Source organism: Callospermophilus lateralis, chromosome 14, assembly GCF_048772815.1.
Source record: "Callospermophilus lateralis isolate mCalLat2 chromosome 14, mCalLat2.hap1, whole genome shotgun sequence".
In the NCBI taxonomy this organism is placed as follows: Eukaryota; Metazoa; Chordata; class Mammalia; order Rodentia; family Sciuridae; genus Callospermophilus; species Callospermophilus lateralis.
The window spans coordinates 61,479,808-61,504,015 of record NC_135318.1 but is presented as its reverse complement, the minus strand read 5'-3'; the positions used below and the strand labels follow the sequence as shown (position 1 = coordinate 61,504,015).

Below are 24,208 nucleotides of genomic sequence, written 5' to 3'. Positions count from 1 at the left end.
TTTCCAGGGATGTCTTGTCACTGAGTGATGTTTGCTTCCTTCCCAGGGATTTTTATGTCACTGGGAATGGAAGTATTGGGAAAGGATCAATGTTATCAATGTTCTGCTTTTTCCTCCCTTCCTCTTCCCAGGCCATACTATTTGGGGGTTGTCATTTGCATATCCTTGATTCCAGACTCTGAAAAGGCATAATGAATAGGGGCAATGATTTCAGATCTGGCTGCTTCTTGCTGAGAAGGTGTGAAGTGGAGGAGCCCTGCTTTCAGAGTTCTGGAAAAGAACATGGGTTCTCTGGTGGTTGAGGCTTAAGAGGAGTATATGTGGGAGTAGACTTGGGGCTCAGGCACAAACCTCCTTTTGTGGTATCAAAAAGTCAGCCTGTGTTCTGGAAGGGGCTTGAGCTAGGTGGGTCACCTCATTATGAAATTTTTTTGTACACCATTAAGAATAGGGAGAAGAAAGGTTATTATAATAAAGGTGAAGATTAACTGATTTGCTAGTGCTAGGAAAACAATTTTAGCAGGTCCTATCATTGGAGAACCTATTTCCCTTAATCAAGACCATTGTATCCCTTTCAACCTAACGGTGCACTTTCCAAGATCTCAGGAGTTTGGGTCCTTTGGAGCATTGCAAGCATGACTAACTTTGGAACAATATTTCCCTCATGGTTTAATCATTTCCAACTTATTTGACAGACTGTGTAGAACAACAAGAGAAATTAACAGTATAGTTCTAACTCGTAGCCCAGCTATATATGTAGAGAAGTATTTCAAAGGGTTGAGGGAAGAAATCCGTTTAGTTAATCTGCCCCAAATTTCTTACCAAAACTAGGTGTTTTTGCATTAGCTATGGCAGAACCGGAGATTGTAATTTTAATCCAAACAAGTATTGATATGAAGAGGATCAAGTCCCATTAGGTGATTACATATATTTTGCCACTGAATCTCAGTGTCATCATATGAATCTCCAATAGCACAAAATTGGGTGATGTTACAATGGCACTGAAGTCTCTAAGCCCATTGTAAATCTTGTACTTATTCTCCTAGTCAAATAATAGAATTTTTTATTTGTTGAATTTTGTTTGAATTATCTGGATCCCTATGTTCTTGAGTTTGCCAAGACTCGGTAAAATTCTTATGGAATTGTGAAGGTAATGGGTGTTTGGACCTGCTGATGCAATGTCTCCGCTGCAGTGGAGGCAGAGATAATGATGCCAGTCAAAACAACAGTCCCAGCTCTCAGCCACCAGATGAGCCATTTAGCGTGGTGTTTCAGTGCCTCAGTAGTTTCTGCATTGAATGACTGAAGGGGCCTCCTGCCATGGTCCTTTTAATTTTACAAGGAGCCTTTTGAGAGTAATAATAGTTTGTGCTGAATTTTGCCATAGAGTTCAAATGTTGTTGTAGCATACACTTTATACACATTTAACATAATATAGATTTTGTGAGGCATCATATTGTATTTCAATGGGTCTGGACCCTGAAACATAGGGATTTAATACACATACTGGGAGATACAATTCCTTATGGAAGGAAATGTTACTATAGATAACATTTTTCAACTTATTATGTTGAGAATCAGCATTCCAGATCCCAAATGTCTCCTCAGTCAGACCTATTTTCCATATTGGGTCCTGAATTGGTCCAAAATGCATTCTAATGGCAGGTAATAATTCTCCCTAAGACCAATATCTAGTGGAGTTGGAATGTAAAACAGTTCTATAACTGTCCTATAAATTGTCCCTATGAGGTAATTTTCATCCTAAAGCTCTAGATTCAGCATCAGTCAGTTCCCCAGGAGAACCACAATCTATAACTTGTTTTCCTGCACAGAAATATTCCAAGGATGAGGTGTATCACCTTCAGACCATTGTAAAAGTTTTGGTGAATGATTTCTGTGCCAATGGTAAGAGCATATGGGTCTGCTTAATGAGTAATTAACATTAACTTCCTGGCATGCAGGTGAGCCTCTGCCAGTGAGGAAAATAAGCCTGGCCTCTTGATTCGTTATTTTGGGACATATGTAAGCCAAGTTTTGAGGCCCAATTTTTTAGAGAAATGGAAAGAGGAGGTGAGGAGTGCAGTCCTGAATAATTGAACCAAAATTGTTGGGAGGACCTGGTAGTCAAGAAAGGACCAGGCAAGAGGCTTGGAATTCAGATAGATTGAAGGGGGAGGATCAAACCATGTTACTGGGTGAGCAGTGACAGGCTGTAGAATGTGGGCCCTATAAGCCTGTGTCTCTAGCCATGCTTGCAGTTGTGCATATTGTGATGACCAGCATGAAGAACTGCTAATAGGAATAATGAACTGACCTGTTTTCCTCAATTGGCCCCCACCCCGGTTGTCTCTCTTGTTTTCTTAACCTAACCCCATGGTCTGAGGTGTGTCTTCTAGGCTCCAAACATTAAAATTTTTGCCTGTAGAGAGAGGATTCTCACTGAGTACATCAGCCACTTCTTGTCTCTGCTGTTTCTGGTCTGGTGTGGCAGTTTGTGAAGTTAAAGATGATATGTGGAAAACACAAAGAGAGGAAATAAATTTGGGTGGCGGTCAGGACAATGAATGTTCCTTGAAGCGAGGGATCTCAAATGAGTTTTAATGTTTGAAGAGGAGAAAGATGAAGGGGGAGTAAATATGATGAATTTAATTTCACTCTTGAGTGCTATTAAGAAAAGGTAGTAGAGGTTGGGGTTTTGCCTCAGCAGTAGAGCACTCACCTAGCAAATGCGAGGCGCTGGGTTCGATCCTCAGTACTACATATAAATAAACAAGTAAAATAAAGGTATCCTGCCAAACTATAATTGATAAAATGTTTTTTAATTGTAAAAGGATACTTAAGACAGTAACACTAAGAATTCTGGGTGTGAGGATCAGTGCTTTTCCTCAGGAATGTCTGGGAGGTAGATTATGTGTAGTAGTGTGAGGCCTGTGAGAACAGAATGGTAAGTGGCATTAGAGGAACAAATTGGAAATTGCTTAAATGGATTTGGAATGGGTGGCATTGTATTTTGGTTGTGGTGGGTGTGGTCAGAATCACCTCAAAATGGCCCTTTCATTTTTTTTTTTTGATAAGGGGACTATAGATTGGAAAGGGGAGAGGTAAACTAAGTCCCCCATGGAAATAGGAGGAGGGGATCCTGAAGATTGGGGGTTGGAAGATGAGTGTGGGCATATTTCCAGAGGGCATCTCTGAGGTGAGGTAGGAGGGTTTTGGGACACCTGAGGAATGCTAGCTGGTTGAGGTTGAATGGTGGTGGGGGATCAAGGGGTCTCCCATAAAGAAGTCCAAAGAGGCTGATCATAAGAGGATTTTGGGGCAGTCCCTGGATCCATGAAGGGCCGACGGGAGGAGCTTAATCAAATCCAAGGAATATCTCTAGATAATTTGGTTAAGGTTGCCTTTAAGGACATATTTGTCCTTTCAACCTTTCCTGAGGACTGCAGACGATAGGGAATGTGGAAATTTCATTTTATATTTAAACTTTAGCCAATTCTTGGGTAATAAAGAAAGTAACTTGGGGGCCTATATGAGACTGGAAGGTAAATCAAAACATGGAATTATTTCTTGGGATATTATGTTGCAATGGTAAAAGCCTTCTATTGTTGGCTGGAAAGGCTATGACCCATCCAGTAAAGGTGTCTACGGAGTCTAAGAGCTATTTGTTTTACTTACAGGGGACATGTGGGTTTAGTCAAGTTGCCAGTTGTTGCCAGGAAGGTCTCCCTAGCTTGGTGTGTCAGAAATGAAGGTGCTCTCACATTGGGGTTGGGGTTGTCCTTGAGACAAGTGGTGCAGGATTGAGGAACTTGTTGGAGATACTGTTAATCTGAAGAGGACAGGTTTAGTGAATTATTCAGGAATCATTGGAGGGAGCTCATATCAGGGTAAGATAATAGGACTTTAGTTTCTTCAGGGAGAAAGTGGAGATTTGTGGACCTAGAGGCTTGTGATGATTGAGGGTGGTGGTAAGAGAGAGCAGCCTGCTTCTCTAGCCAGTCCCCTGTATTATTTCCTAAGGAAATGTATCCCTTGCCAGCCTGATGTCCTTCACAGTGCAACGCTGCCATCTTGTAGAATAGAGGAGCAGCTTCAAGCAAATTTCTTATGTAATTAGCATTAAGAATTCCTGCTTGAGGAAGAAAAGCTCTTTCCCTGCAGATTAGGATATTAGAATGAATTATGTTATAAGTGAATTTGGAATCAGTAAAAATATTGACTGATTTGTTTTTGGCTCATGATACAACTTGAGTGAGAGCAGCAAGTTCAGCTTGTTAAGATGTGGTGCCTGAGGGGAGGGGAGGAGCCTCAATGAAATGGGTGAGGACAAAAGAAGAATCTGCTGTAATCTTTCCTTAAAGTATAGCATAGCCTGAAAGGTTTGGGGACTGTTAGCACAAAAGGACCAGGCTGAATACAAACTTCATGGATCAGCACAGCTTTTATGCAGGAACAGAGTGCTGCCTCCGATGAACCCACTTCTCAGAAGGTGGAAAATGAGCCACGGGCCCAATGGGGAATCAATGCTTATGTAGGTTACAGAGAGGTGACTTAATTAATGAGTACTTGAGAAACAGGTTTGGGAGAATTTGAAAATTTGTTTTTACTCTACAATGTTTTTACTTGGAGTAGAATGGAGGGTCTGGGGTCAGCATTCAGTGTTCAACTCTTTCCCTTCAGAGTCTCATTGTAGTGTTACTGGGAAAAGATTTATTTGTGGAAGTATCAATGCTCTGGCTTCCTTTATAGGGATTTTTCTGTCACTGGCATAGAATGCAGTGGGCAATGATCGATGCCATCAATATGCTTGTTTATCCTTTGCCCCCTCTTTCCATGCTACAGTATTTTGGAGTTTGTCATTTTCTATATCCAACAGGGACTCTGTCTGGGAGCTTTCAATTATGAACCAGTCTGGAGAGTCAGGGATTGGTTGATCATTTATATGTGAAAAGGGGTTCATTAAGAAATCAAGGGAGGGGTTGGGGTTTTGGCTCAGTGGTAAAGTGCTCTCCTTGCACAGGCCGGCCTTGGGTTCAATCCCCAGCACCACATAAAAATAAATAAATGAAATAGTGGTATTATGTCCAACTACAACTATAAAATAAATATTGAAAAAATAAAATAATACAAATCAAGAGTTCAGAAGAGTGAGGAATCACAGGGGCAGAGGGGATTTTGGTTGGGAGAAGAGTGGCAGGGATTAATAGGGAGTCTTGCTGCTACCTAGTTAGGGGATCCAGGAGTTGTGCATGCAGTCATTGGACCCCGGTTTGGGGGAATGTTGGGGGAATGGAGAGAAATGACCAGGAGCTGAGAAGTTCTGAAAGAGAGTGTGTGATAAGAATAGTAAAAAGTTGACATAATACAAATGTCAAAAAATGTTTTTTTCTTGCCTCAGGGATCAATCAGTAGGGCTACAGTCTCTAAAACCTTGAGGCCTAGGGCCAACCTTGATAAACTAATTCTAATTCTTTGGATGAGAATGTCCTGGGGCGGGGGATATTTCTTGATTTCTGGTAAAGAAGTCTCAAGAACTTTTTTTGTCTTCTTTGCCTGAGTGGAGTGACAGGAAGAAAGGCTTATTAGGGATAGGTAAGTAAAGATTTAGTGATTCCACAAGAGAATTCTGGAGAGTAGAAATGGTGGAAGAAAAGGAATGGGGAGATGGAAGAAGATCTAAAAGATTCCCTTTTGAGGCTTCATAAAAGAGTTTGGCTCTGAGAGGGAATTTGGGTATCCAGATGGGAAAATACTGAAAAAGTCCTAAGAGGGAAAGCCTATCTCTTTTAGTGGAAGGTAGGGGAAGGTTCTTTAAGGCCTGGAGTCATTCTGAGGGTATTGTATGGGAGTTGGGGGGTCAGTAGGATACCTAACTATTGCAGCTGAGGGGAGCAGAGCAGGGTCTTAGATTGAGAGACCTTGTACCCTAGGAGGCCAGGGCATTAAGTAGGGTTTTGGTGATGTTTGGAGAATTTGGGGGATGGGCTACTGAGCAGGACATCATCTACATGTTGTATGGGATGGCTGGGGGATAAATTTAAGTGGACAGGTCTTGTTGGAGAGCCTGGCCAATTTAGCGGGGGCTATCTCATATGCCCTGTCAGAGAACAGCCCAGGTGAGCTGCTGAGACACATTAGTGCCTGGGTCAGTCCAGTTAAAGGCATAAGTGAGCATGAGGCAGGATGGAGGGGAATAGTGAACAAGGTAGCTTTCAGGTGGAGCACTGAGAAATGTGTGGTGGAGGCTGGGATATGAGATAAGGGTATAGGGACTGGATACTGCAGGATATGTGGGAACACTTGCCTCATTGATTTTTCTGACATTCTGTATTTGCCAGAATTTGCCATTGGGTTTCTTTACTCTGAATATGGGGGAGTTGTGAGGAAAGGTGGTTGGTATGAGGAGATGGACCTATAATAAATGGGAGATGATTGATGTGCTTTAAACTTCTGAGAGTCAGGGAGTTAATGGATATTGGGGAAGGGAACATAGTGGTATTTTTTAGTTGGATATGAAGAGGAGAGTGGTGTTTAGCTATAGGTTGAGAAGTATCCTATATTGTGGGGTTGATTCCAATGGGCAAAGAACAATCAGACGCTTAGGGGACTCAGGGACTAGATCTAGGCCAGAATGTATTAAGAAGATGGTAATAGAGTTTAAAGCGGGGATGATGATTGAGCCTTGTACTTTGTGGACCAGATACTGTCCCAGTAGGGAGAAGGGCAATGCGGCATAAGTATAAAGAATGGATAATGAGAAGCATTGAATTGTGCAAAAAATGGGAGTGTCTTTAGTGGATATGTAGCGGTTGCTGAGAGTCCTATAATGAGGGTGTCTGCCAAAAAAAGTGGGTCCAATGCATTGTGTCAAAAGTGAACGGCTTGCCCCTGTGTCAATCAGAAATGAAACCGCATGGCTGTTCACCCACCCTGTAACCTGGGGCTCCTCAAATGGACAACCTGAGGAGGTAGAGGCAGTGGAGCCCAGGCCTCCTCATTCTAGAAACTCAATGAATGGGACATGGGAAGAGGTAGCTGCACCAAGGGTATGGTGTCCTTGCCTGGGGATAGCTCGCCTTCCAGTGTCCTCAATGCAAAAATTATAATTTTTTTTAAACTAAGCAGTGTTTTTACAGGGCAATAGTGGAGGGTCTATTGCACTGCCACAGGAAAGGATATCTTGGGAGAGGATCAATGTTTTCCCTTTTTAGGGATTGTCCTATCATTGGGTGATGTTTGCTTCCTGCCCAGGGATTGTCTTGTCACTAGGAAAGGATGTATTGGGAAAGATCAATGTTATTTCTGTTCTTCCTTCTTCCCCCATCTTCTTCAAAGGCCATACTGTTTTGGAGGTTTGTCAATTCCACATCATTGAAAAGCAGTAGGCCTAAAACCAGGAGGAATGTGGTGTATTGTTAGCTTTCTGTTACTCTAACAAACACCTGGGATAATCACCCTATAAAAGAGAAAGGATTTCTTTTGTTTCACAGCTTTGGATGATTCAGTCCATAGTCAGTTGGCAAGGCAGCACAAGATGAAAGGGAGTTCATGGTGGAACAGGCTGCTTACATTATGACCTGAATGGAAGAGAGAGAAGGGTGGGGAAGAGGAGGTATTGGGCTCTATTTTCCCCTTCAATACTGGAAACCCTCAAGCCTCAATGACCAGAAGATATCCTACTAGGCACCCCCCATTTTTTCTGGTACTAGGGATTATGAGCTGTCACCAGCTCCTCTTTTAAAATCTTATTTTGAGACAGGGTCTTTAAAAAAACTTTTAAAAATTATAAATACAAAAAAGTTGCAGGGTCTGCTTACTACTCACTTCATGAAGAATACAACTGACACTAGGATTGCTGTATGTATACACATGGATTTATAACCAACGTGATCCTGCAATCTGTACATGTGGAAAAATAATAATGCATACCCTATTTGAATCATATGTATGATATGTCAAGATCATTGTATTGTCTAGAGCAACTAATAAAATATAAATAAATACATAAAGTAAATGTGTAAACCAAATAGAAAATGATAAAATCCCTGACCTGAAGTACACCAAAGGACCCTAAAATTTCTTATGGCATTTAACTCTTTTAGAAATTCTCAACCTTGAGATGCAACATTTAACTGAAACAAAGATTTTGAATTACTTAATATAAATTATATAGTGCATAGCTAACTAGCCAGAAAATAAGGAAAAGAGTATTTATAAAATACAACCAATCCATCAGGAACACATTTACTCACTAATTTTAACAAACACACATATTAAAGATCTTTAAACGCATGAGGAAGAAAATGTCTTCCAATCCTGACATTTCCTTGCTGACAAGAGATATCAGTCCTTAAAAAAATATAGGTGGTGCTCCAAACCACAGATTGCTCTTCATGTTATGGTTTTACATATATGGTTTTACGGCCACCTTTTTCTTGAATGCCCACATTTTGTGGGCTTAATGCCCACCTCTTCAAAGGCTAAATCACCTCCCTTCTTAAGGGACAACATCTTCAGGTAATCCCAATTCCATGTGAAAAAGAAGATAATTTACCTACAATACTAATGTACAATTTTAAAATTGCAATGCATTTGTGTATTTACCTATATTTGTACAGTTCATCCCATCTTTGTCTTCCCAAGTATCTAGTTTTCAAATTCTGTTGTTTTATATTCCCAATGGGTTCACAGCAAACATCTTACCAGTGTGAACAATGTCTTTAATACACATTCCGTTTCTGCTTTCTGTTAACCTCTGTTCCCTAACAATGTTCCACATAGGCTGCTATAGTGTTTCAATGCATGCAACCCACCTAAATCCTCCGAAGGATCTTGCTGAATTTTTAAAAGTTATTTATGTTTGAGCTTAAGTGGACACAGTATCTTTATTTTATTTTTGTGTGGTTCTGAGGATCAAACCCAGTGCCTCATGCATGCTAGTGAGCACTCTACCATTGAGCCACAACCTCAGCCCCTTTGCTCATCTTTTAAAGTTATTTGTCCTTCTGATGTCTCTAAGCCAACATCTATGAAATCTATCAAAACAGGATGTGTTCGTTTTCACTGTAGATCCATTGGCTAGCATAGATTCCCAACCATGATAGCTAATGAAGGCATCTAATCTTGAGGCTTTATGCTTCTACCTCAGACTACCTTGTGAAGAATTCTTGGTCCCAGGAACATAATGGTTGGTTTAGATTTGCACATCATGGTTATCACCATAATTGGCTAGACCATCCATGGAATTGATTTTGGGCACAAGGAGACAGCATTGACCTCAGTAATATGTGAGCAACCGGGAATATGTATTGAATATCCACTGGGGTCACAAAACAATGTCGGCACTGAGAAGGGAGCTGGAAGCAAGTCAGAAATCTCCTGTCTTTCTGGACATCATATTCTAGTGGGCAAAGAAAGACAATAAACCAACCAAACCGTATCAGAGAGGGGTAAGGACTATCAAGAAAACTGAAACAAGACCAACTGATACAGGGTAACTGGGTAGCTCCTTAGAATGGATGGACAGGGAAGTTCTCTCTGAGGAGGTGACATGAATGATAAGATGGAACCAGCCAAGTGAAGAGCACTACAAAAGTACCTCATGAGAGTAATCAGCTGGGCAAAGGTCTGGAGTGGAACTGCTGATGTTCTGAGGGTGTGGCTGGAGAGTAGCAAGGAAGAAAGAAAGTGGGAGATGAGGTCAGTGAGGCCACAGTGGCTGAATCACTCTGCAATCCAGGTAAAGAGTGTGACTTCTAATGCTAAGCCTCGCAGGAGATCATTGGAGGATTTTAGGTATTTTTTCCAGATACCTAATACATGGAGAGGAAAATAGAGACAGGAATAAGGGATCTTTGGAACAATTGAGAATTAGTTGACACTAATAAAATGTGACTGTTCTGGGTAGGACCTATGTACCATATGGAGGTTTGAGGGTTTCCAATCGTTAATAAAACTGAGAAGAGAGTATAGAAGGACCTCAGTGACATATAGTATGGTAGGGTGAACCAAAATGAGTCTCAGTCATCCTGATCAGTACAAAATGTAGGGATGGGGTTATGCTTGAGACAATAATCTCAGTGTAAAAACAGGGGATTTAGGTCAGGGAGAACTTGATGCTATGTTATACCAAGGCTCTTTAGGTTCTTCAGACCACATTTTAGACTAGTTTTAGAGTGTATGATGATGCTGAGACTGCAAAATAGAATTAAGTGAATGAAAACAAATTGTTATGAAGCTTGGGAACAGGAGTGGCAAACAGCATTCAAATCTGCATATTTCAGTATGTACAAATTATATTGCTCTCAATAATGATCTTACCACATGCTATAAAGTTTGATCTGATCACACCAACAGTGGCAGCCCTGCCACAATGAACTTGTGTGCTGAGTCAATGTCCCAGGAGACAGTCCTATTCTGGAACTTCTGTCTGGCCACCTTGAGAGGAGCTGGTGTAGGAAGGCCTTATAGATGAGTCCTGTGGTCTACTCAGGAGGGAGACAGACACAGGCCTGATTAGACCCCTGGTAGAACAGCAGGTCAGAGCTGGAGAAATAAGCAGTGCCCTGGTGGTCTGCATTTTTTAAGTCTCTCAGCTTTAGCCCTTGGTCCCAGTGCTCAGCTGCCCAACCCATGTATCCCTAACTTCCCATTCTTGTGGTTGTTTGTTGGGTGCAGTTACATTGTCACATATTCACACATGAACATAGAAAACTTACGTCCCATTCATTCCACTGCCTTTCCTATTCCCACCTTCTTCCATCCCTTCATTCCTCTTTCTCTAATCCAGTGAACTTCTACTCTTCCCTCCCCCATCCCCCAACATTCTTTGTTAGCATCCACATACCAGAAAGAACATTCGGTCTTTGGTTTTGGGGGGACTGGCTTATTTCTCTTAGCATGACAGTCTCCAGTTCCATCCATCGACTGGCAAATGCCACGATTTGATTCTTCTTTATCACTGAGTAATATTCCATTGTATATAGATACCACATTTTCTTGATCCATTCATCTGTTAAAGGGCTCTGTTGGTCCCATCGTTTAGCTATTATGAATTGAACTGCTGCAAACATGAATGTGTCAGCATTAGTATAGTATGCTGATTTTAAGCCCTTTGGGTATATGCCATTCAACAAACATGTACTGATCAACTCTTATTTTTGAGACACTGTTTAAGACATGGGACACATGGAAATGAACAACATATGAGAAAATTTTTTGCCCTCAAGGGTCTTACATTTTAGGAATTGAAGGGCAAGGGAGTGATGGAAAGTCTAAACCATAAAGACAACAAAGAATTCAATTACACAGTGAATTGAAAGGTTCACAACACTGCAGGAGATGTGGTCCCTGGTGAAGGGAATCAGATGGAAGGAAGGGAGAAACCCTGAGAGGTGATTGCAGTTTCAAAGAGTGTAGTCAGACAATGCCTCATTGAAAGGTACAATTTCAGAAGAGGCTTGAAGGAGGTAAGGAGCATTTTTTAGGCTTGGAACAGCAAGTGGGCTCAGGGGTTCTGGGGTGGAGTGATTGAAAGGGAGCATAGCAGTGGATCAGGCAGAGCCAGAGTCTTTGAAGCAGTACAGCCTGTTTTTGTGAATAAAGTTTTATCCAAACAAAGCTAAAGTTCATGTGTTCTCTCTATTTTGCATGGCCACATTCATGCTACAAGTGCAGAGTGGAGCTATGGAGACAGAGACAATCTGGCTCACAGACAGTTATGTATTTACCATCTATCTGTCTTTTTATGGAAAATGTGTGTGTCCCCGATCATTGATAGAGAAAGGCAGTAAATGGTTAGGGATTATGTTACAGCAGAAATGGAGGAATGGAGTTAGAAGTGGATAGTATTCTAGATGTCATGTGAAGAGAGGGCAGATAAAATTTAGGAAAATTCCAAGTGTGTGGTTGGGAGAGAGAAAAAGGAGTCAAAGGATGTCAAAGGTTTCTGGCTTGGACAACTGGAAAGATGATGCTAAGGAAGACAAGGAAACTGTGTATAGACCCGACACCCCACCGCCACCCACAGGGGAAGAAGAGCAAATAGGAGATTCCTTCTCAAATGTGTTCAGAAAGAAGATACAAAGAAAAGAAAAAGACACATTTGGACTAGAGGCCATGTTTCCATTCTCCACCTGTCCCGCAGACCACTCCCCCTTTTTGTGGCCAGATGTCCTTCCCCCATGAACCTTGAGATTGCTTCTCACTCAAACACCAACATAGCAAGCAAAGACACCAGGTGCCATGGTTGTTACAGGAGACTCACAGTCTGTCTCAGAGTCTTAACTAGTTTGGGGGAAACGAAGCTCTGCTTCAGGGAACAGAAACCTGCAACATTCTCAATTTAAAATAATTAAGTTATCCATCAAGATTTCAGAAAGTAGCAGGCAGTAGTGCAGTTTGGAGTCTCCCAAAACAAAGAGAAGAAAAAGACACATTTGGCCTAGAGGCCATGGACATAGACGAAAGAAAGCCAAACCCTGGAGTAGCGTTTACCACAAAAGTAGAGAACACAGTGTTCCCTAGGAACCTCAGAACAAGAGGATAGGGCCAACCACCAGCAGGAGGCACCAGACCTGCCTGGCAGCAGCACTTGCAGCAGAGGAAATGGGAGACAGGAAGCTTTCAAAGCTCCAGCAGGCATTTCTGCAAAGCCCTGTGGGCCAGCAGGAGAAGAGCAGCTGAAACTGAGAGGGGTTCTGGCCAACCCCAAAGTGAGTGCAGTAGGTCTTCTACAATATGTACTATAGGATGTATAATCAATAAGGTACAACAGCTATTTACATAGCATTTACATTGTAGTTATGATAAGTAATTAGAGATGATTTAGATCATTTGAATGTGTGCAGTCTCTCTTCAACTCTGTGGATTTTGGTGTCTGTGAGGTGTCCCGGGTGCAGTTCTCTGTGGATACTGAGGGGCAGCTATAAGTACAAATGTCGCACATTCAATTCAGAAGGGCTGACAGTGTCCAGCCCCTCTACTCTCTTGAAAAATGAACAGCCAATGCTCCTTTTCAGGACATGGCCTCACCCAGAGGAGAAATCGCTGGGAGGAACAATAGACACAAAGGATAAACCTCCAGGTGGAAACAGCCAGAAAATTTTAGAAAATAAGCAGATATGTTTTTACTAGTTCAAGAAGGAGGAGGAGGAGAAGGAGAGCAGAGGGAGAATGGGGAGGGACAGAACTGGAGGGGAGAAGAAGAGGTGGAGGAAGGAGAGGTGGAAGTTTCTGTTCCATCACATAAGAAACTCTGTCCTCAACCATACTTTCACAAAGAAAATGCATTTTGCATAAAAAGTGCATAGAAAAAAGGAAACCAAATCCCAAATAAAGGTATTCTAAGAAACAGGAGAATCGCATCGTCTCAAGACGATGAAAACAAGTCAGAAGAGAACCCCCCAAGCACATCAGATAGTAGCCCACTCTTTCAAAACTAGCTAAAAACCAGAAGGCCAAGCAATGCAAAATAGGACAGAGCCTGAGAGGGGAATGGAAAATTATATCATGGATATAGCTTTCTGTTTGGGATGGTGAAAAGTTTTGGATTTGGATAGTGGGTAATGCTTGAATAACATTGTGCATCTACTTAATGCTGTAGTTATCCACATAAAAATGGTTGAAATGTTGAGTTTTATGATTCATAATAAAAAAGAACAACATAAATGGAAATTAGATGAGACGGTAGAAATCAAAAGAAGACCAATCTAAAAGGGAACACATGAATGAACATAATAGATAATGTCTAAAATGAAAGAATAATGATATTTTTTTAAAAAAATGAAATGCATGATAAAAAATATCCCAGAGACCTGGTAAACAGGAAAAGCAAGAAAGCCAGGCAAATTCTACAAAGAAGAATGCAAATACACATAGGAATTTAATATGTCATAAAGGTTACATTTCAAATCTGTAGGACAGATAATTCAACAAATTGTGATACATACGTTTTGGGGTTAAATATCTCTGGAAGTTTCCAAAATGTGGGAAAAGGCAATGTCTCCTGTGGGAAGAGTGGTGAAGATGGTGACTGGCAATTTGGAGGGAATGGGTAAAAGCTGTTGGGGCTGCTGGGTCCTGCAGCTGTTGGCAGGTTGATCCTTGTGCATGCGCACTCTGCTTGTGTTGGGTGGAGATGGAAGCCAAGGAGTGATTATTTTTCTTGTGAGTTCGGTTCATGGCAATGGTCCCTGAAGACAGCGCTTGCCAGAATCAATGGAAGAGGACCTGACAGGCTTCTCAGTTCAGTATTTATCGCCCTTTCCTGTGTGATCTCTCTCCTTCACCCCCTACCCCAACATCTCTATACTGTGGTCTGAAAGCCAGGTTGGCTGCCTGCAGGGGGCCCTTGCCAACACTGAGGACTTGAGGACACAAGCCTCAGATTGAGGCCTTGCTTCTCGACCATTAGTAAAGTGTCAGAGTGATACTGGCCTTGTGTGTGAAGGTTAATTCAAGTAGTGCATCTCTGCTGTCCTGGTGCATGGGTGTTGAGTCAATGGTGATTTATTCCAGGCCATGTTCTGGGTGGGCCTCATGCTGCTGCAGTTCACTTGGCCAAGTCCCAGGTGATCAGCTTCCCTCAGGGTAACTGTGAACCCTCTGACACCCCTGGTAGATTCCCTGTGTTTTGTATTCACCTTTCCCAGCTAGGATCTTAAGTGACCCAAACGTGGTGGAGCTGTGCCCTGAATCTTCTTTTGTAAAATATCTTTCAGGTAGGCCAAAAAATAGGCCATTCTCCATGAGAGTTTTTTGTTTGATTTCTGCATTTGTTCTGGTCAACCTGAACCCGTCTCCTATCATTTTCAACTTGATAGACATTTTATCATTTTAACCCTAGTTTCCAACATTGTGTTATTGGTCAGCCATTTTGCCAATTCCTGATTCTTCCAGTAAGCCCATACATCTCTCTTCTTTTTGCCTTCCTAGTGCTAGATCATATGCCTTCCTCTTTCCCCCATTCCTAGCCTTTACTTCTCTTATCCTGGCCAACATTGAGTTCCTTTCTTCTCATGCAGGCTGTGATCCCCACCGCTACCAAACTAAACCACACTTAACAGCCATTCAAACTCAAAACTCCTGTTTATTATCTATTCATCAATTCCATTACATTTCTTTATTCAATTTTATTAAGTTTTAAAAGTATATTGGAAGGAGTACATATTCATACATCTATGAGGACAAATGTTTGATAGCCAAGTGGTAACACAAGGCTTCTTTATTATCTATTATCCAATTCTATTGAATTTCTTCAATCAATTTGACTAAATTTTAAAAATATATTAGAATTAATACATTTGTATCTTTATATCTACATATTTATAAAATTTGTATCTACACATGTGGAAAACTATGTGATGCCCAAGCAGTACCAGAAAGCATCTTGATTACTTATCTCTCAAACAATTCTACTACATTTCTTTACTCAACTATATTGTCTTAAAAATCTATAAGTGAATACCTTTGTATCTATGTACCTCTCTGTATATATATGTGGAAAACTATTTGGTATTCAAATGGCAACATAAAGCCTCTTTATTACTTACCCTCTCATCAATACTATAGGATTTCTTTATTAAACTATATTACCTTTTCAACTGTGCCTAATGAATAAATTTTCATCTATCTATCTATGTGTATATGAGAACACCATTTGGTACCCATGTAGTACCCAAAGGCCTCTTTATTTTCTAACAATTGTCAGTGGTACCAGAAGGCCTCTTTATTATGTATTAGTGAATTATATCCCATTTCTTTATATAATTTTATTAAACTTTGAAAGCATCTGAGAATAAATAAATGTGTATCTCTCTATCTATATACATGTGGAAAACTATTTGGTCCCTAAGTGGCACCACTGATCTCAGCAGCTCTTACATTATGTAGCCATAGTAGCGAGAAATCTCCATCTCTCTTTCCCTCTCAATGAAACACTGCACTCTCCCCAAAGCAGTGTACTTGGCAGCATTCTCACGCTCTTGTTGAGCCTTCTTCTTCATGGCTTCCCGCTCTGGCCTCTGCTGTTTGGTGATGGGAGTTGATACTACTTGCCCAGAAACATTGGGTTTCCTCCATGGAATTGGTTGTAAGGCAAAGTCTTGGAGTAGATATTGGTTTTGAGGCTTGGGCGGTTGTGACTGGGGCTTGGTCCCAACATTGGGAACTGGTTGCCAATGGAGAGAAGTGCAAGATGATGTTTTGTAGGGTGCAGGCCCAGAAGCAGCAGACCGAGGGACACTAGGCTGGGTAGAAGCACTCACACCTGACTGAATGGCATGAGTCAAAACGGGGTGAGCTGGCTTGGCAGGACGCATCCAAGATGGGTTGGCAGTAGCTGGTTGGGATTGGTTGACTGCCATGGGTTGAGCTGAGCTAGCAGGGCCAGGCTGGGCAGGGTAAGCCCCAGTGGGTCTGCGTGAGGCCAGAGATTGTGGCCTCCGATTGATTACTGGTCGAGGTGGAGGTTTCTCCAGGGTCAGAAAAGGCAAAGGTACCAATTTAACCTTCCCAGGTGGTGGAGGCTCATAAATGGATGGAGAGGGACCCTTTCCTTCTGCACTAATATCTGGATTCTGGGCTTTGACTTGTGATTTCTCAGGACCCTTAACTGCCAGCCATGGTTTCCTAGCTGGGCATGGACTGGGGTCTTGGTTACGGCCTGAGTTTCCCGGGGCCCGGGAGGAAGACAGCACAGTTTTCTTATCATTCTTCTTCCCCAATGCATGGAAAACCTGCACCGACTCCAGCATGTGCATGCCGAGACAGCTCCGAGGCTTCTTAAAGGCCTCTTGGCAAAGGTCAGGTTGGTTCCTCTTCCCCTTCGGTTTGGGCAGAGTTGGCTTCTCTTCGGCCTTGACTTTATTGCCTGGCTGCTTCCTCTCCTGGGCTTTCCTGGAGTTGTTTTCTCTGGTCCTCTTGGTCTTTTCCTGCCCATGGCCCTTAGCCTTGCTGTTCCTGCTGGATGCAGCTTTCTGAGCTTTGCTGATAGAGTGCTCGGCAGTGTGCATAGGAGCCCTGCTACTGTCTGCATCCCTGTGAGAAATTTCTCCTCTTAATGTGCATTCCAGATCCCTTGGCTGCATTTTGGCCTGAGGAGTTCCATCAGGACACTCCGAGGCTTTATGTTTGTTCTTCCTCATTGGCTCACTAGGACCCTTTAAGGCACTTGTGATTTCCTGCCCCTGCTTTTCCATGATGGTTCTGGTATCATTGGATTTTGTTATTGTGGGACTTTCAGGTTGTTCAAAGTCTTTTAAGGAACTGAAAAGCTCAGGAAGGTGAATATCCCCCACCAGTGCAGTGAGGTCTGCAAAACCACTGCTAAATTCAGTCCCATTTCCAAGTGTGCCTTGGTCCTCAAGACTCAGGCTACTCCTTTCTAGATGGGTATTTTCAGAATGTGGCTTCTCCTCTTGGTCCAGAGGACCAATGGAGGCCAGAAGCTGGTGGATTTCAGGGATGTCTAAAGGGAGTAGTGGAGGATCCTGGCTCTCCATGGCAATCTGGTAGGCATCCAGTGGCTCTGAGAGCATGGTGTTAATCTCACACAAATTCTTAATCTCTGTCTGTTCCTGGCTTTGATTTGGAGGCAATGCCAATAAATCTGTAGAACTCTGGACTGGAGTTATTGTGGTAATGTCCCCAAGTTCAGTTTGTGAGTTTTTCTCAATTATTTGGCTTTTTCTCTTATTGCAGATGTGTGGGAATTCTGGAGGCTGTGGCAGACAAAATGTCTGACTTGGAGGTTGCACTCCCAAGGAAGCCTCCATCCCTAGGGAAGTTTCCATCCCTACAAAGGAACCAAGGAAGATGGTAAGTAGGATGCTCCCCCTTCCCAGAAATACACTATTCAGGGAAACCACCTATGGTGGAGAAAGCATTTCTATTAGCTCTTTTTAAGGACCACTGACAGGTATCTGTTAAGAGTTGCATATTAGTTACAGGTGATCCCTTGAAGTCTTACTTTTGGGCTGGTTCATCACCATGGCAGCATGGGTTTCTGGTAGAGCACTTGTCTCCTCTGTGGGAAACACAGAAAATCTGTTTTATGAAGTCTCTCGTCCTCATATAGGGGCCTCTCAATTCTCTCCACTCTCCCCAGAATGTAAGAACACTTAACACCATGAAGTAGGAGAGGGTGCAGCTGTTGCTCATGAAATCAATGTGAAAGGTCAGGGGTTTTGGACTCCTGCTTTGGACAGCATCTCTACATATAGAGGTTAAACCTGCAGTCAATTAAGGATCAATTAAACTGTCACATCCTGATATGTGTTGATTGATTTTTCTAAACCAAAGTAAAATTAGGGAAATATATTTATAGTGTGGTTGTGTAGCTGGACTGAGTGCAAAAATAGTGAACAGCCGCTTCCTTACGTGTGCTCCTAGAGGTCTCTTAAATGCAAGGATGGCCATTATGCTGTCCTGCATGCTTCTCTGACAGAGTCTGAAAATGGGGACTGCTGAACAAGATTGTGATTAAAATCTCAGCACTTGAATTCTAGGGATGTGTGGACCCACGGTTACCAGCTGAAAACTGGACCCTCGTTTCGAGTGGTAATCTTATTCCTTTCCCTTTTTGGTGTTTGTACTCACCTTGAAAATTTGTTCCTTCTATACTTTGAGTGGACACAGAGTAGTTGGTCACAGGTGTAGGGACTGAGGGTAGGACATTTGTGGGCTGAACTTCCTTCAGCACTGTCACCATTTCTGTTTGAGGGGCAGTGGCACCTCTTCCTGCATATGGCACAGAGCCATAGGATTGCAGGCAGGGCCAATGTTCTCCAGAGAGCAGAGTCCCCAGAGAGTTTTCATCATAGTAGTAGACCTGGCTTCCTTCTTGGTGGGGTAGTGAGAGGCAATGTCCTTGATTTGGAATCTGAGATAGTGTCACCTGGACGAGCCTACCAGATAGTAGTGGATATCCAGGGATCACCACATTGGCTTTGGAAGTTTTGTCATACTGGGATGTCATTGATAGGGAAGAATCTGCTGTGTTCTGGTCAGTGACAGTCAGATTAAAGTCCCCAAGTGAAGATGAGCTCTTTTCAGCACTTCCTGGGATATACCACTCAGAAATACTTGGATAGGGGGCAGGTGCCATGGGAATCAGGTTCTGGCCAGTAACCTTAGACACCATGGCTGTGCTAGCATGTTGATAAAGGTAGGCACTGCCCATGAGTGGCTGAAAGGAGGTGCCACAGGTTGAGGGCAGTAACCATGCTGAAGGTTCAGCTGGAGCAGAGGCTCTGGAGAAGTTGCAGACCCCTCCTGTCACGGACGCTGCATTGGTCACCACAGGAAGAGAGAGCTGCAGAGAATCAGCATTTCCATGTAAAGAAGAATTTTCGAAATTTTCTGTAGGAAGAAGTGGTGGTGAAAATATTGATGAGACAGGCAGATTCTTACAATATTCGAGGAATAATGTCGTCTTAATGTTGTAGTAATCAGGAGGGCCCTCATTTTAATAATCATTGAGAGACCCCAAATCCCTCCATTTAGGATGGCTGCAACTACTCTTCTGATAACCTGCCTTTTCTCTCAAATTGGGCACAGAATTCCGAAGTGGTCTGCTTCACACGTTGTTCCCCAAAAGCATCCTTTTCCTCTCCTATGGTTCCTTTGAGCCTGCACTAGTATTGACTCCTGAATTTGCCCTAGAACTGAAGCATTTTCGAACTCAGAGAAAACTCCAACATTACCAGTTAGCAAATGAGTACACCAAGGGTCAGTGAAGTGAGATCGACTTGTTCACAATCAGCAACAGATTATGGAAACTTACTTCCTGGCCAGGACTCTTGTTCCAAAGACCAGAAATCTGGAGAAACAGAAATTTGTTTTTCCCTGTTCATAGAAAATCTACTGATATCACCACAGTGATGTTTAGTATCTCCTTTTGTTTGTCCAGGTCACATGATATTTCCTGGAGTTCAGTTTTACCATCCAAATGATAATTTAAGCGTCATTCTTTGCCCTCTTTCAGCCTAACTGCTGATCCTACATGAAAATGACTACCTGAAATTCAGTTTCTCAAGAAATGCTTCTTGAAAGAAATGGAAACTTTCTGAGCTTCAGGTTACTCATCTTTAGTGTGGTTATCACAATACCAAGAGTGATAATTCATCCATGAATAAAAGTCATATTACATAAGATTCATGTGGGGGCTGAGGTTATGGCTCAGCATTTGGGTGCTTGCTTAGCACATGCGAGGCCCTGGGTTCAATCCTCAGCACCATGTAAAAATAAGTAAAATAAACGTATTGTGTTGAACTACAACTAATAAATAGATATTACAAAAAGTTTCATTTGGAGGGAGTTACAGTATGTTCTGGAAAGATAGAAGCAAAAGTGAAAAACAGCTCAGAACTAAAAGGAATGACTAGATAGTAATGAACATATGGATATGTAGCAAAAGTGAGTGTATATCAAATTTGCTAAGAAATGAGTTCTGTTATCATGCATACAATATTATGAAAGTGAATGTTTCTCTTTGATTTTAGTGAATACTGTTAATCAAAACAAAGCTCATGATTGAAGGTGAGTTTGAATGCATTCTCAAGCAGTACATATAGACAGAGAAACTATACGAAAAATGTGTGTAATTTTAAGTAAAGTGAACACAAATTTGAAGTAAAGTGAACACAAATTTAAGTAAAGTGAACAGATGGGTAGCCATATGGAAAAGCGAAAACCGAAGCCAAAACCCACTATGAATCTGGGCATGGTATGGTGGGTCTCTGGTCCCAACACTCGGGAACCTGAGGCAGTGGGATTGCAGGAATTCAAAGCCACTCTGGCCATTCAGCAAGATCTTATCTGAGAAAACAAATAAAATGTCCTGGAGATATAGCTTGTGTATCATGCTTGCCTAGCATGCATGAGACCCTGTGTTCAATCCTCAGAACTGAAAAGAAGAGAAGAAAGGAAGAAAGAATGAATGAGAGGAAGGAAGGAAGGAATAAGGAGCAAGTCAGGGAGGGAAGGAGAGAGAAATGGAGGGAGTGAGGGAAAGAAGAATGGAAGGAGGACAGAAGGAATTTCCGAAAGAAATTTTGTACATACTAGAGAAAAAAACAATAAGTGTAAAGTAATTTCATTACTGTTCTTGTTTCTCTTCCTCTAAGGATTACCCACACCAAATAAAAGACATTAATCCCACTAGGTAGATATTTCATTTAATACAAACACATTTTTTGATAATCCTTTTGGTTATTAAAAAAAAGTGGAAAATGCTTTAACAAAATCATAGAAGCCTAGTTTATTATCACATTTAGTGGAAAATCTTGTCCCTAAAATCTGAGAAAACCATCACAGTATAATAAAATAACAAATTTAAAACAATTTTTGTCTTTTATTCTGACATTTCCTTCTCCCTTTATATTAAAACAAAATTAAAACAAAAATGTTTGAGCTACCCTACACCCCAACCCCAAACAATTATTTGAAATGTAGACAAAACAAAAAGTCTTCAGATAATTATTTAAATAAACTTGGAATTAGAGATGTGAGCTTGAATTTTTATTCTCATATAGTTCTTTCTTTTGGTTCTTAGATTTCAAAATCATCAATGACTATTTGTATATTGTCTGTTTTAGAAAGAAAAACTGTTGTAAAGATGGAAAACATCTTCACCTTGACAGCTTATATCACACAAAGGAATGTGTCCTTCTGATGCAGGTTTGGACAAGACATTTTTTAGAAATCCCTGTAGTTTAAAAATCAGAACAAAATAGGACATGGAAAATGCCATTTCTCCAGCTCTGTCTAGAACCACTTTCCTTGGCATGTTTGGAGGAAGAGTCATTTCTAAAACATACTTCTAATATGTTCATGTTTAAACTGTCAACATTGTCGGTTTTCAAAGAGGTCATAGGAAAAACTAACAGCCAAGTGTGACTTTTGTGATAACCTGCTTACCCTAGTGATACCCCAACTCAAGCCTTAGTTTCCTTGCTGGTCCGTTAATCTAAACATTCTCTAAACCAGCCTCTGGGAAGATTCACTCTATGTTGTCTGTTGGTTTAAATCAAATCTTTGCTTTTCTTCCACATCCATCCCAACCAACCTCTTTTTTCTTGAGAACATCATTCTCTTCATCTCTACTATTCTAACATTTTCTTCTCCCTTATTTTTATATTTTTTTCCTCCACTGAATTCCTGTTGCCTTGTGCTTAAACAGTCACAAACTTGCTTTCCCAAGAACATCTGCCTCCTTACAGCCCTGTCCTCCTGCTCTTCTCTCCCTATTTCTCTTTTCACCTAGTTTAAACAGAAAACTCCCAAATATGTGAATGTCCCTTTGATGAAGAGTACTAAATTTGAAATACTGAAGTGGAAATCTTGGTGAAGGGAAACTGTTACAGAGGAAATCCCTTGGTTTCCACCCTGCCTAGGATTTGTCTCTTTCAGTTGAAACAACACAACCATGAAATCTGATTTCATTCTCTACAAACATGCCCCTCAAGATGCAAGAAAAGTAAGGGGCCAGAACATGGCAATCTGTTATCCTCATGTAGCAAATCAAGAAACAGATTTTGTGAGAGAGTAAGATAGTCCAGTTCTATACACAGTACATGTCAAATTCCAAATGAAATTAGGTGTCCAGATTTCTAGTTCCATCCTTTCCCCTATTATTCTAAGCTCTTTTGACTCCATTAGTAAATTGAGGAAGGTAAAAGTCTAATGAAAAACTTTTAAATGTTTCTTTCCTTACCTGACATGGTCAGAGAAGAGGTCACATCAATTGCAGATACAAAGGATGAGGAGACCACCCCAGAGGATGTGTGGGTGGCTGAGGGTAGAGAATACATGTTTCCCAGTATGGAGTTCACTGGTCACTGTTTACTGGCCACTCTAATGACTGGTTACTGGTCACTGGTCACTTGCGATGATCCAAATTTGTTTACAACTGCATAGCAAGCCTAAGATTCTAGCAGGTGGCAGTAGGTTTGGTGGGAGAATGATGTCACAGAACTGTCCATTTAAACGTATGAAGTAGCCAATAGGGTGGTCAGACTCCCAAGGAGAAGGTGGGATTGGGTGGGGAAAATGACAAGAGAGTTGATTGGGTGGAGAAAGTGACAGGAAAGTTATAATAGAAGCTAAATGACTCAGTTCTGGTAGGTGCAGCCCTGCAAGAGGGACATAATGGGCTCACCCCATGACTCCCCTCCCCCAGGCTCTTGTGTTAGGGATATCATCTCCGTGTTCGTGTTAAATGTTCATTAAAATATTATGAATATGTTATAAATGATGTTTCACAGTGTAAGAGGTAATAGTGATACATTGCTCTATTAACATATGCAGTTAATATCCCTGGAGATGGAAGAAAGAGACACTTAGGTTGAGCAAGTCTAGTGGTTCTGGAACACAGAATTAGATTGGATTAGTAAAGTTACTGCAGTATTCAAGGATTCAGAAAGGGGTTAAAATGGGTTTTTTTTGTTAGTTTGTTTGGGTTTTTTTAGCTGTAGATGGACCCAATACTTTTATTTTATGCATGGGTCAAGTCCTGTGCCTCACATATGCTAGGCTAACATTTTACCACTGAGCCACAATCCCAGCCCTAGGGGGAAGTTCCTTGAGTGCATTCTTTCTGGAATGATGTGGCGCAAGATCCTCTTTAGTTTCTATTGATCCCTACTTTCTTTGGCCTGGGCTGGGCCAGGTTAGACTGGTAACTCTCTTCTGCTCTCCTTCCCCCACCCCTCTTTATTGTAGACATTTTTTCATGGACAAGCCTTGAGTCTGCATTCTTATACACATTGATATTACTTTCTTTTGACTTCCAGAAGCAGGGGTCTTCTTCTCTGTGAGTTGATTCTTTGTTCTTTTCTGAAGAATAGCAGCAACTCTAGAGAGGTGGAAGACCTAGCTGAGGTAAAGTTTCCCACTCTGGAATATTGTTGTACTCCTTTAACTTATAATTTCCTGAGGACAGCTCCTGGGTCATGTAGACTTTCTGCCATCAGCCTCTTTCATATGTGGGAGGCACTGAGGATCCTTTCTCTCTTCTTATGTAAGAGGATCCTGTGTGGCAGTTACTGTGACTTCCTCCCCCATGCAAACAGCCACTATAGAATCTTGGGCTTCTCACATTCTTTGTCTTGCATGCTTGGGTGGAAAGCCAGGAGAATAGTTAGAACATTAAGAGAATATAAAAAAGTATGGATAACATAAAGAAAAGAGAGGTTAACATGGACTTTTA

At 41.6% G+C, this 24,208-nt stretch overlaps 1 protein-coding gene across 1 annotated transcript; it reads right to left on the bottom strand.

Moving 5' to 3' along the window:
- Window positions 1–15,878: 15,878 nt before the first annotated feature.
- LOC143379951 (uncharacterized protein C2orf78-like) lies at window positions 15,879–22,811 on the bottom strand. The gene is made up of 3 exons (XM_076832729.1): window positions 22,715–22,811; window positions 18,598–19,359; window positions 15,879–17,794 (listed from the first exon to the last, which is right to left on the bottom strand). Exons 1-3 carry the CDS (start codon window positions 22,809–22,811, stop codon window positions 15,879–15,881), a joined length of 2,775 nt encoding a protein of 924 aa, XP_076688844.1.
- Window positions 22,812–24,208: the final 1,397 nt, after the last annotated feature.